This window comes from Geospiza fortis, unplaced genomic scaffold (assembly GCF_000277835.1).
Source record: "Geospiza fortis unplaced genomic scaffold, GeoFor_1.0 scaffold289, whole genome shotgun sequence".
NCBI classification, from domain to species: domain Eukaryota; kingdom Metazoa; phylum Chordata; class Aves; order Passeriformes; family Thraupidae; genus Geospiza; species Geospiza fortis.
Window position 1 is genome coordinate 1,089,005 of NW_005054478.1, and position 13,652 is coordinate 1,102,656.

At 48.4% G+C, this 13,652-nt stretch overlaps 1 protein-coding gene across 1 annotated transcript in view; it reads left to right on the top strand.

The window, feature by feature from the left end:
- Window positions 1–13,652, top strand: part of SMAP2 (small ArfGAP2) — a 23,251-nt gene that overhangs the window by 1,631 nt on the left and 7,968 nt on the right. The window contains exons 2-3 of the mRNA XM_014310034.2: window positions 12,180–12,353; window positions 12,828–12,913. Of these exons, the coding sequence (XP_014165509.1) occupies window positions 12,180–12,353; window positions 12,828–12,913 (260 nt within the window). The remainder of the gene's footprint in view (window positions 1–12,179; window positions 12,354–12,827; window positions 12,914–13,652) is intronic.

A 13,652-nucleotide genomic window follows, 5' to 3' on the forward strand; every position in this document is an offset into this window, starting at 1 on the left:
GCAGAGAACAGGGTGGTTTTTGGGGCGGGAATAGGGTGGATTTAGTGGAAAGAGCCCGGTTGTTTTCGGGGGAAGAACTCCGTGGTTTGAGAGGGAGAATAGGATGGTTTGGGGAGAAAGAACACGCTGGTTTTGGGTGGGAGAATGGGGTGATTTTGAGGGAAAGTACAGGGTGGGTTTGGGGGCAAGAACGGAGGGGTCTGGGGGCAAGAATGTGGGGTGGGTTTGGGGCAAGAACGGGGTGGGTTTGGGGCAGAGAAGAGAGCGGCTTTGGGGGCAAGAATAGGGTGGTTTTAGTGGAAAGAACCCGGTGGTTTTAGAGGAAAGAACTCCGTGGTTTGAGAGGGAGAACGGGGTGGGTTTTGGGGCAATAACCCGGTGGTTTTGACGGAAAAAAACCCGGTGGTTTTATGGAAAAGAACTCCGTGGTTTGAGAGGGAGACTGGGATGGTTTTGGGGAAAAGAATGGGGGTGGTTTTGGGGGCACAACGTGGTGGTTTTAGGGGAAAGAACCCGGTGGTTCACAGGAATCTGTGGCTTCCGTTTGAGAGGAAGAACGGGCCGGTTTTGGGGGAAAGAACGTGATGGTTTTCGGCTGAAAACCCCCAGATTTTTGGCCGCAGCCCCGCTGGGTTTGGTGCGAGTCGCACCGGGAGGAGCTGCGCTTCCCGAGGGGAGATGGGGAGGGAACGGCCCCAAATCTCCCAGTGGCAATCCCGGGAAACACCCCAGAGTGGGAGGGGGCCTCTCCTGAAAGGGGGAAGAAGAAGGACCGGCTTGTGGAATTGAGGGAATTCCAGCTGGGGAGTCACATCCTGTCACCTGGGGCTGGAATGCTGTGAGCACAGGGAGGGAGCTGTCACCTCACCCCGGGGTCATGGATCACTGATGGAATTCCAGATTGTTATCCTCCTTTCCCACCGGGATTTTGCCTGTGAGGGTGGTGAGGCCCTGGCACAGGAATCTGTGGCTTCCCCATCCCTGGAATTGCTCAAGGCCAGTCTGGGATAGTGGAAGGGACAGGAGGAGCTTTAAGGTCCCTCCCAACCCAAACCATTCCATGTTTTTTTCTGATTCCAAGGTGTGTTATGACCCTGCTCTATCTGAGATAGGAAATGTTTGAATTCCAGAGGATATTAAACTGTTCCTTGTCCCCTCTGGTTGCTGCTTTGTTTTCCCTGCAGCAAAAGAGTTAAAGTTGCCCAAAATCCTGTTTTAATGAGCTGCCATAATCTCTTGGAGATCTGGACTTGAGCCTCTGTTTCCCAAGAGCTCCTGGAATTGAACTTGGAGGAGGGATTGGCCAAATCCATCTGTAATCAAAGGGCTTGGTCACCTCAGCGTGACCTCCAAAACTGCACAGCCCCCTTGAACAAATTCAAAATGAGATAATTACGATTTCTTTTCACCCCAAACCACAATAACCTCGTCCTTCCCGCCTGCCTGGAGCACACCTGGTGGTGCTGGAGATCAGGATGTTCCTCCCCTGTGCCAATCCTTTATCTCTTGGCACCTCCTGGAGGGCACGAACAGCTCCTTTATCTCAGCTCCCAGGCCTGGGAGAGGGCAAATTCCACCAAAATGGGAAAAAAAAATTCAACCCCACACACCTCTGGGTGATGGAGCTTCTCCTCGTCACCACCCCAGTTCATTAATTATTATCATTTTAATGAAGTTCTGGTGGGGAGTTGAAGCCTTTCCAAAGCTGGAAGCTGCTCCTGGCTGGGAGCAGGGATTGCAGCGATCCTGGAGAGCAGGCTGGGGCTGTCCCCAGCTCTCTGATCCACTAATTACCCCCTGCACTAATGACATTGCTGGCAGCGGGAAATCTGCTCCTCCAGGCCATGTGGGAGCTGCCTCTGCCCAGAGCTCCAGGGATTTGCTGCAGTTTTGGGGCAGGGTTGGGGCAGGTTTGGGGCAGTTTTGGGGCAGGGTTGGGGCAGGTTTGGGGCAGTTTTGGGGCAGGGTTGGGGCAGGTTTGGGGCAGTTTTGGGGCAGGGTTGGGGCAGGTTTGGGGCAGTTTTGGGGCAGGGTTGGGGCAGGTTTGGGGCAGTTTTGGGGCAGGGTTGGGGCAGGTTTGGGGCAGTTTTGGGGCAGGGTTGGGGCAGTTTTGGTGAATGGAGCTGTCTCTGCATGGAGCTCCAAGGAATTCCTGCATTTTTGGGCCAGTTTTTGCTACTTTTGGTGAATGGAGCTGTCTCTGCCCAGAGTTCCAGGGAGAATTGTGCATTTTTGAGGCAGTTTTTGGTACTTTTGGTGAATGGAGCTGTCTCTGCCCAAAGCTCCAAGGAATTGCTGCAGTTTTGGTACTTTTAGTGGATGGAGCTGTCTTTGCCCAGAGTTCCAGGGATTTGCTGCAGTTTTGGGGCAGTTTTGGTATTTTTAGTGAATGGAGCTGTCTCTGCCTGAAGCTCCAAGGAATTGTTGCAGTTTTGGGGCAGTTTTGGTGAATGGAGCTGTCTCTGCCCAGAGTTCCAGGGAGAATTGTGCATTTTTGGGGCAGTTTTTGGTACTTTTGGTGAATGGAGCTGTCTTTGCCCAAAGCTCCAAGGAATTCCTGCAGTTTTGGGGCAGTTTTGGTACTTTTGGTGAATGAAACTCTCTCTGCCCAGAGTTCCAAGGAATTCCTGTGATTCTGGGGCAGTTTTGGTGAATGGAGCTGTCTCTGCCTGAAGCTCCAAGGAATTGCTGCAGTTTTGGGGCACTTTTGGTACTTTTGATCAATGTGGTGCCACGGGAGCTGTCCTGGCATGGAGCTCCAGGGAATTCTTGAAGTTTTGGGGCAGTTTTGGTGAATGGAGCTGTCTTTGCCCAGAGTTCCAGGGATTTGCTTCAGTTTTGGGGCAGTTTTTGGTACTTTTGGTGAATGGAGCTGTCTCTGCTCGGAGCTCCAAGGAATTGCTGCAGTTTTGGGGCACTTTTGGTACTTTTGGTGAACGTGGAGCTCTCCCAGCTCCGATGCCAAGGAAGTCCTGATGTTCCTCCTGCAATAACTGCAGCATCCCACTCTGCCCATGGAAAGCAGCCCCGGGGTGGCTCCAGGTGATGCCCTCAGCTTTTCCAGCTGGGCAGGGACTGGAGCAACCTGGGACAGTGGGAAATGTGAATTAAATGAGCTTTAAGGTCCTTCCCACCCGAGCCAGCGTGAGATTCTGTGAAACCCCAGGGTGGTTTTGCTGCTGCAAAAACTGCTCAGAGCTGTTGTTTTGCAGGAAATTGGGTGAAATCTCTTCGCTCTCTTCCTCTTTTTGTTGCCAACCTCGTGTTTGGGGGAACTGGGAGAGCTGAGCCAGGGCACTGCTGAGTTCTAAATCCTCTCCTTGGAGGTTTTTGCTGTGGGAATCATCTGGAAAAACACCTGGAGAGAGCAGCCCTTGCTGGGCAGGTGGGATTTTTGCTGCTGGTGCCGTTCCAAGGGTGGCTGTGGTGCTGCTGCTCCCTGTGCGTGTGTCTGAGAGATCCCAGAGCTGCTGCACAGCCTGAGCTGAGCATCCAGCAGCACATTCCCTGCTTGGACTGTGAGAACCTGGAGCTGGCATGGCTGAGGGAGGGAGGGATGAGGCGAAATCTCCGTCGGGATGTGGAAAATTCCCATTGAGCGACGCAGAGTGGATTCATTGCTGCTCCTAGAGCTGCTCTGCGCCCCCAGCTAATCGTGTTTGGTTCTGTCCTTCTCCCAAATTCTTCCCTCTGCTCTGCAGCCCCATCCATGCATCCAGCAGGCTCCGTGGATCCCGGGGTGGTGCCGTCAGAGCGGGAGATCCCCAGGGAGCAGAGGCCAGAGGTTCCCCAGAGGTTCAGGTTGCCCTGTGCTCCCCCCTGCTCTGTCTGGCTCTTCCCTTCATCCCTTTGTCTTGTGAGATCCGTGGGTTCCAGGCTCTGAAAAAATGTGACATTCTCACTCCAAACTGGTGTTTCCTTCAATCCAGGAGGGATTTGTGCAGGCCTGAGGTGAAGCTCCACAAACTTCATCAGAGCAGGGTTGGTGCCAGGTGATTTTGTTTTCTATGGATGTTAAAATCCCCAGGAATTTCAGGTTGCCCTGTGCTCCCCCCCTGGTCTGTCTGGCTCTTCCCTTCATCCCTTTGTCTTGTGAGATCCGTGGGTTCCAGGCCTAAATCCATCCCTTGTATCCTGAGGGATTAGGTGGGTGAAGTGCTGCTGAGCACGGCATAAATCCAGGTTTAATTCTTCACCAAAAAAGGGGAAAAAAAAAGGGTAAGATTGGGGAAATCCCTGCCCAGAGGTGGGTAAATATGGGATGGGAAAGGGGGAAAGCTTGGGGTGGAGTAGGTGATATAAGGAGGTTGACTTCTTATTATTATCTGATGGGGGAGCTGCTTTAGTCCAGCCTAACTCCTGTTAATCCAAAGCAAATATTCCCTGAAAATCTGCGTGACTCAACTCCTCCTCCTCCAGCAGCCTCTTGAGCTGCAGCTCAATTTCCTTTGCAGGCAGAGCAATTCCAAGAGGGACTTTTTTAAAATAGCTGCTGGAACAGCTGCATGGGAGGAAGGAGGATGAGGATGGCAGTGCTGATGGAGGGGAGTGGTGCAGCCTGTGCCTGCAAAAAAGTGATGGGGCTGGAACTGCTCAGCTCGGTTTAGGAAATCTGGGATGAGGAGAAAGCTCAGCTTTAGGCAAGGGAATCTTGCTAGAGGGATCCATGTGGGTTGTGTGTGTTCCTTTGAATCCTCAGCTGCAGCCACAATATTCTGGGATATTCCATTATTCTTCTGCTTTTCTGCTCTTCCCCAGTTCAGATTTTGTGCACAAAGGGAGTGGAAATGCTCCAAAATTCACTTTATCCCTCTGGAATTTTCATCTCAGCAGGGTAAAACTGGGAGAGGACGCAGCTCTGTCCACCCTGAGCCTGCCTGGAGGAGGAGGAGGATGAGGATGAGGATGGCAATGCTGATGGAGGGGAGTGGTGCAGCCTGTGCCTGCAAAAAAGTGATGGGGCTGGAACTGCTCAGCTCGGTTTAGGAAATCTGGGATGAGGAGAAAGCTCAGCTTTAGGCAAGGGAATCTTGCTAGAGGGATCCATGTGGGTTGTGTGTGTTCCTTTGAAAAGCTGCAGCCACAATATTCTGGGATATTCCATTATTCTTCTGCTTTTCTGCTCTTCCCCAGTTCAGATTTTGTGCACAAAGGGAGTGGAAATGCTCTGAAATTTGCTTTATCCTTCTGGAATCTTCACCTCAGCGGGGTAAAACTGGGAGAGGACACAGCTCTGTCCACCCTGAGCCTGCCTGGAGCTGGAACTTCCCACTCAAGCAAGGGGAAAAAAGCATCAGTGTTCCCAACAGGGGTTTAGTGTGGAATTAGTTGTAGGAAGATCCCTTTTAAGCAGAGCTCTGAGTCACACTTGGCCCTACATCTGCCAGAAATAGGGATAATCCTCAGAGCAGCAGCAGCAGCAGCACCTGGGCTCTCTGTGTGCTGACCCACCTGGGGAGTGGAGGTGGGAAAAGGAAAAAAAAAATCCCAAAAAACAAAAAAAAAAACCAACCCAACGTGATTCCCAGCTGGAGTAAAGTTTGTTCCTATAGAAACTGCCAGGAGTTATGTAAGGAAATGGCAGCTGCAGTGCAAGGGGAGCTCGTGCTCCAAAATGCAAAGTAGGTCTTGAAACCGAGCAAAAAGTCAGGAATAGCTCAGGGCTCCTTCAGGTTGGTCCCTGGGAGTGATTGTTCCCTGTGTCCCAGGAAATCTGGGACAAAATTGGAGCTTTTAGGAGGAGCTGTCGTGAACTTGGAGCGGTGAGTGCAAGGCTGGGTTTACCTGGGCCTTAATAAATTGGTTTTTCTCTATTTTTGGTAATATGTGCCATTCCTTCCTGCCCCTTTCCCTAGGAATTTCAAAGGATGTTTAGCTCATGATGCTGAAAATCAGTATTATTGTAATTAAGCTATTAATTCAGATTATTATGATTATCATGTTTAGCTCTAGATACTGAAAAAATTCTCACTCCATCAAAAACTGACCCAGGACCTTCCTCTGCTCAGAGCTTTGTCAAGGACTTGGTGGCTTCAAAAACATCCTTAAATTAAATTAGAAAACAGAGTCTAAATATTTTCAACACCAAGTGACCAATTAAAAACATCTTAAAAAGCAGCAAAATTCTATTTGCAGCATCAAAAGCCAAATCAGTGATGGCAGAGCTTCCACCCTGCTGCTCTGCTTACAGGTGCTCCTATCACCTAAATTATTTGCATTTCATGGAAATTCAGACCTCCTTGGAATCTGCAATTTCTAGCATTGGCTGGCGTGTGGTTTTGGTCCAAAAATGCATGCCACAGGAAGTCCATGGATTGTGGAACTGACTGATTTTATTTATTTTTTTGATGTATATTTATATTTTTAAGCTGTGTCACCATCAGTGTTGATGGTGTCACCCCGTTGTTTTTCATGGATCCTGGTGATAGAACTGCTTGAAATTGTCCCTGTCACCTTTTTATTGACTGGAGGAACATCCAACCCTTCCTGCAGCAGCAGGAAAGCCCCACCCTGCTGTTCACAGAAATTTTCATTTCCTCCACCTGCACTTCAAAGAACACGATGGTAGCAGCGATAAAACCGCTCATCTTTACCCAAAAACACACAAATCTTGGTCTTCAAGGCCACAAGGCCCTCAAATATTGATTATTGTTTGCTAAACTGGAAGGTTTTCTGGCAGAAATCCGAGCCAGCACCTTTGTTTTTCTTGCAAAATGTGGTTGAGGCCTGTAATTTTTTCCTGTGGGGGGAAAAAAATGAAAATAAAACCCCCATACAGCCCTTTCTTCTTTCAAAGGATGGTATAAAGCTGGTTTTTTTTGGTGATTAAACTACTTGATCAGGTGTAGATTTTTATCAAACACCTTTTGTGGGTGTTCAAGTGAGGCTGTGGCTTTAGCATCCCCTGAGAGCTGCACAGATCCCTCAATGTGGGAGTGCAGCAGGGATTAATCCCAAATCCCAGGTGGATCCCTGATCCCCGCAGCAGGATCCACGCTCAGCTCAGTTATTAAAGTGTTAATAACTCAATCACATCATTCAAGTGGGGGTTTTTGGGGTTTCCTTAGGTTCCCCCAAGTCCTGAAAGAGCAGAACAGACATTTCCAGCAAAGAGGAAGTTGTTTTGCTCAAGTGAGGCTTTGTCACAGCTCTGGGCAGCATGAATGGCAGAAAATCCTTGAGCAATTTCTTTCCAGAACAAGGAAACCACAAGGCAGAGGAACCTCTTGGATCCTGAGTTCTTTCCTGCTTTAACTCTGCAAAAAAAAAAAAAAGGATTATTCAGCCTGGACTCGAGGAAGTTTGTCCCTGATGAAAGGCTGAGGGTGTGGATAACAACCCCTGGCAGGGATTTTCTTGCTCCAGGGAGAATTCCCCACATCCCTTTTACTTGTGGGTTTTTGGAGTTTCCTTAGGTTCCTCCAAATCCTGAAAGAGCAGAACAGACATTTCCAGCAAAAGAGCAGAGGAAGTTGTTTTGCTCAAGTGAGGCTTGGTCACAGCTCTGAGCAGCTGAATGGCAGAAAATCCTTGAGCAATTTCTTTCCAGAACAAGGAAACCACAAGGCAGAGGAACCTCTTGGATCCTGAGTGCTTTCCTCCTTTGACTCCATTAAAAAAATGAGGATTATGAGGACTCGAGGAAATCTTTCCCTCGTGAAAAGCTGAGGGTGTGGATAACCCCTGGCAGGGATTTTCTTGCTCCAGGGAGAATTCCCCACATCCCTTTTCCTCAGCTGGATGATTCCACAGCCAGACATGGAGCAGTGTTTGGGATCCATGGAAGAAGCTGCTCATTTCCCCTGGGAATATTTCACCAGGCCCTCAATCCTGCCCATGGATGCCGCTCCTTTTTTTTTTTTTTTCCTGCTTTTCCTTTTCCAAGGAGCTGTGGTTTTTGCAGCCAGCTCCTGGTTTATTTTTAAATGCTTTCTGCAGAGTTATTACAGCAAAAAAAAAAAAAAAAAGTTGCCTCAGGAACTTGGGCCAGAATTTGGTGTCTGAGTGAAGGGTGAGGAGAGAATCCCCTCAGGATTTCTCAATTAAAACCACTCCAGGGTGTGAAGTTGGAGCAAGTGACTCATTTGGAGCAGGCTCCTGGGGCTGGGAATTGAAAAGGGAATTAGGCTGGGGGTTTTAAAGGGAATTAGGATCCTTTTCAGTCATTCAGATTATTCAGCAGCCCTTGGAGCATTAATGAGCAGCATTAGATGGGGACTGGGGCTGGCACGAGCAGCTTGGTATGTGCAGTTTGTTTTGACAGGCTGGGATGTGAAACAGGCTCTGGAATTGTCTCCTGGAGCCGGGCACTGAATCCCTGCTGGATCCTCCTCCCTTGGGAATGCTCAGGAAAGCTGGGAATGAAAATTCACTGAACAAGCGATGCTTTGGGGTTTGTGATCCTCCTGCCAGGCCAGGCTCTGAAAAATGTTGGAATTCTTACTCCAAATTGGTGTTTCCTTCAATCCAGGAGGGATTGCTGCAGGTCTGAGGTGAAACTCCACGAACTTTGAGCAGAGCAGGGTTGGTGCCAGCTCACTTTGCTTTCTATGGATTTTAAAATCACCCCTAGCATCATAAAATGAGACATAAAATCATCATAAAGCTGAGACAGAAGTGGTGGCAGCACCAGGCAAGGCCGGCACTGGAGCAAACTCCCTGGAGCAGGGGCTGGGCACTGAATCCCTTGGGAATGCTCAGGAAAACTGGGAATGAAAATTCACTGAACAAGCGATGCTTTGGGGTTTGTGATCCTCCTGCCAGGCCAGGCTCTGAAAAATGTTGGAATTCTTACTCCAAATTGATGTTTCCTTCAATCCAGGAGGGATTTGTGCAGGCCTGAGGTGAAGCTCCACAAACTTTGAGCAGAACAGGGTTGGTTGCTGCCAGGTGATTTTGTTTTCCATGGATATTAAAATCACCCCTAGCATCATAAAGTCATCATAAAGCTGAGACAGAAGTGGTGGCAGCACCAGGCAAGGCCGGCACTGGAGCAAACTCCCAATTTTCCATGTGGGAATGGGGTTTCCATTTTGGCCCGGTGGCTCTGAGGGCCCTCAGCCTCAGGGGAGTTGATTTTAGAGCATCAACCCAAGGATTCTTGCAAGAAACAAAAATTTTTTTAGTGGTTTAAGGAGCTGAATGTTTCTGTTGCCTTCTCCTGAACCCTCTGGGAGATAAATAAATCCATAATTCCCTGAGCCAGGAGGGTGAGGTGCCCCTGTTCTCAGTTAGTGTCAGGGTGTGCCCGCTTTTTGTGAGGGGTGATAATTCCCCCAGGCAGCTCTGCAGTGCTGATTAAAGCTGCCCCGTTGTTATTTACGATATAAATTGATACAAACCCATTTTTCTCAGAAAAAAAAAAATGTTCCCCTAAACTCCAACCCAGGCGTTTTTCCCCTCTTGTATCACTGAAGCTGCTGCAGAGTCTGAGCTGGGCTTGGGTTTTGGGGAAGTGAAAAGTGAAAGTCACATCTGGAGATGCCACCTGGAGCTTTTTCGAGTCGAGTCACCTTGAAAAGAGCTGTGAAACGCTGGGGAAATGCCTGCAAAAAGCCCTAAAAAAGCGAAACCTGAGTGGCTGGGCACTTGCAGGGAGGTTTTTAGTGGGAGATGTTCCAGTGTGAGCTGCTCCAAAGAGGGAAGTGGGAGGTTGTTTACATCTGCACCGAACCCTTCCCCCCTCCCACAACCTCAGGGCTTTAGGAGATGTTTTAAAAGAACATTTTTAGAAGGCATTTGAAGGTTAAAGTGTCGGTTTAGTTAAGCTGGCTGTCTGGGAAGGGTGTTGGGTCCGACCTGACCGCACCAGGGTTTGCTGTGGCTGCAGGCTCAGGGGAGGATTTTGGAAAATTCAGATTTCCTCCCTGTGTGGCTCTGGGGTCACAATCTGTGAGAACCAACGCCTCTGTTCCCTTTAGGTTTGAAACCTTTCCTGCAGCACCTTCTGCCTGTGCAAGGACACCCAAATCCCAGCTGGAATCTCCCCAGGGAACAGCTCGCCCCTGGTTGTATAATGAGTTTAGCGCTGGGAGGGGAATCAAAAAATCCCTAAATATTCATTTTAATTCAAATAGAACCAAGCTGCTCCGTCTTGGCTCTCCCAGAACTTGGATTTGGGAGTTGCAGCACATTCCAGATGTGGTTCCCTTGTTGTCCCAGCCCCCTGAAGGGACCCTGGAGCAGCAGCAGGGTGTGACACTTACCCCTGAGTCACGTTTTAGTGGGAGGTTGTGGTGGCCTGAGCTGCTCCATGTGACAAACCCAGTGAGCTGATTACTCCAGGAGCTGCCCATTAATCCTTTTAGTCCTATCAAGGCTAAATTTATCTGGAGTTTTAAATCTAACCTTGAATCTCTTGATAATCCTGCCAGCAGTCTCACGTTAGAGGCCTGGGGGTGGATCTGGGAGAGGGTTCTGTGTAGAAATCACAGGAAGGATCCTGGCTAAAAAGGTTTTATTCCCAATTTTTTTTGGGCATGTTCAGGTGGTGCTGAAGTTGTGGGTTTTGCTTTGATAATAAAGGAGGTAATAAAGGGACTGAGGTGTCTGGGAAGTGAATTTCTCAGCTCCATTAAATTGATATCATTCCCAAAGGCCACTCCTGGAGAGGGAAAAAGCAGCAAATAATGGCAGGAAAGGCCAGAAAACTTAATGAAGGCGTTTTGAAAGTGAATTCCTTGGAAGAGCTGCTGGAGTTACCTGTTGGAGATTGGATAGCCGTGCTCTGGAAGGGTCCCTGAGTGCATTATCAGCTCCAGATCCCTCAGGATGCCCCAGGCTTTCCCCAGGAGCAGACCGTTAACAGCATCTCAAATACAGCGCTGCTTTTTTAGGGCTCTGAAATTACACTTTCCCCCTCCCACCTCCCTCTCATTAACTCGAGGCTCTGCTATTTTAGCTGTGGCAAGAAAAGCAGGATAACTCTTCATCATCCAGAAGGATGGCTGGGAAAAAGGGCTGGTGGAGGCTGTTTGATCCCTAATGCTGTGTTTTCCCAGTTCCTCATGCGCTGGGACACCAGTTTGTGCTGGGAGAAAAGGGTTTCATTTTAAAATATTCCTAAAATATTCAGGATTGAGGGACTGGGAGAGGGGTGGGAATTCCTGTGGATCTCTGTGTGCCCTGCTGGGATTCCTGGGTGCATCTGAGCTCCTTAATCTTTCCCTTCTGGATGTTTGGTTTTTTTGTTTTTTGATCCCTGGCATGATCTCCTATCCACACCTTGGAGCTGTCCTGCATGAAAACCAGGAATGTCCGACCTTAATCAACGCCTTTATTTTATTTTGACCCAGGAAAAGCAAATAATGTCCATCAGAGACGTGGAAACTGGAGTGAACTGATCATTCCTTGGGCTGGGATTGGTTTTGGGGCCAAATCCTGGGCTCAGTGCTTGGTCCTGGCTCAGCTGGGAATTCCTGCCCAGCACTGAGGAGATTTAAAGATGCTGAGTGGGTTTTTGGTTTTGTTTTTGGTTTTTTCTGGAGCTGATTCCAGGTTATTCAGGGAAAAAAAGCAGGATCACAGACATGGCAGAGCTCAGGGGGTTGGAGTCTTTTGGGTGGTTTAAATTCCTGTTTTCGAGCTGATTCCAGGTTATTCAGGGAAAAAAAGCAGGATCACAGACATGGCAGAGCTCAGGGGGTTGGAGTTTTTTGGGTGGTTTAAATTCCTGTTTTCTTCCCTCTTCTTGGGTGGATGGAAGAGGGAGACAATAAATCTGCAGGGATAATGATTGGAAGAGATTTGGAAAGGATTTTATCCAATTCCTTGCTCAAAGCAGGAAAAATGCAAAAATTTAACTCAAATTCAGCTGTTTTGGAGGGATTTTAGATCTGAGGGGTTTTAGATCAGTCACAGCACCAGGTGAGAGCTTTTCCTTGGTGAAATCAGGAACTTTTTCCTTCATTTCAGTAATTTTTTTCCCTCACAGAAAGAAAAGGACGACAAAATTGTTTAAATTTCGGATTTTTTCCTTCTTGGAGCTATTTGGTTTGTGTGGATGGAAGAGGAAGGCAATAAATCCCCAAGGATAAGGATTGAGAACATCCTCCTGATGTGGAATTTCAGTTTCCAGCCTGGATGAGAATCCAAAGGCTTCAATCCCAGTTCACTTGGTGCAGTTTCCCAGTTGCTCCAGGCAAAAAAAAAAAAAAATTAAAAAAAAAAAATTTAAAAAGGGTTGGATTGGTGGGAAACACTTTTCTTGTCTCTTCTCAGGGCCACGATGGGCATCCTGGAATATTGGGGTGTTCATCTGCATCCGCTGTGCTGGGATCCACAGGAACCTGGGAGTTCACATATCCAGGGTCAAATCTGTCAACCTCGACCAGTGGACACAGGAACAGATCCAGGTGAGGGCTGGGATAACACACTGAGGGTTTTTTTTTAAAATAAACCAAGCCAGGATAGCCCCAAAAAAATAAAAAAAATGGGGGAAGTGGAGGAAGAGGAGGAAGAATTCCAGTTGGGAGGGAAAAGAGCAATAAAATGTCCTCATTCCAGGCTGGACAAACAGCAGAGAGTAAAGCTCAAGGAGCTGCAAATCTCTGTTAAATTACCAATTCCTGCTTCCCACCTCTCCTTCCAGAGGGATTTGGGGTTGCTGACAGGATATTTATCGTGCCTTGGATTAAAAATTGCTCGGAATTGGCAAATGGGGTGGGAGGGGATTGGAGCAGCTGCCTCAGCATCCCCTGGGGGTGAAAAGTGGCTTTCAGGAGGATCCCCCTTCCCTGGGTTTCTCTCCTCTGTCAGCTTGGGATGCTGTGGGAGAGCTTTAATGCCTGGGGAAGGAGAATTTGAAGGAGTTTTTTTTTGGATTTCAGTGCGTGCAGGAGATGGGGAATGGCAAAGCCAATCGTCTCTACGAAGCCTACCTGCCCGAGAACTTCCGGAGGCCCCAGACAGACCAGCATCCTTTTTGTTATTCCTGGAAAAAACGTGGAAATTCCATGGAAATTCCCATCCTGGAGCTGTGTGGTTAAACCTCCCTGAGGGAGTAAATTGTTCCCTTGGGCAGGGAATGGGAATGAAGGGGTTGGGGTGGAGAACTGGGACCACAGGAAGCTTCTCCCAAGTTTAGAGCCTGCTTGGTTTGGTGCAATAAAAAACTGGGAAATATTCACTCTGAAATTCTCATTTTGGAAGAGCAAAGAGAATTTTGCTTTTATTTTTGGGCTTAAATGTGGAAAAAAAATGCACTGGAATGGAAAACAACCCTTAAAATCCCTTTTTTTCCAGTGGGATTTATCTCGTTCAGATCTCTGCTATGTCAGAGTGAACCCAAAAATGCTGAAGTTTGGAGGGAATGAGAGAGTTGGGTTTTCCAAAGTGCTGAATATTCCAAAGGCTCCATGGAGATCTAATCGTGGCCTTCCAGGACCTGAAGGAGCTGCAAGAGAGATGATTTACAAGGGATAGGATGGAAGGGGTGGATTTTGGTAGATCTGGTGGGATTTTGGGAAGGAATTCCTCCCTGTGAGGGTGAGGAGAGGCTGGAATGGATTTCCCCAAAAAAGAATTGTGGCTGCCCCGTCCCTGGAAGTGTTCCCCAGGCTGGATGGAGCTTGGGATAGTGGAAAGTGCTCCTGCCCATGGGGTTTAAGGTCCCTTCCAACCCCAACCAGGCTGGGGATTCTCTGATGGAATTT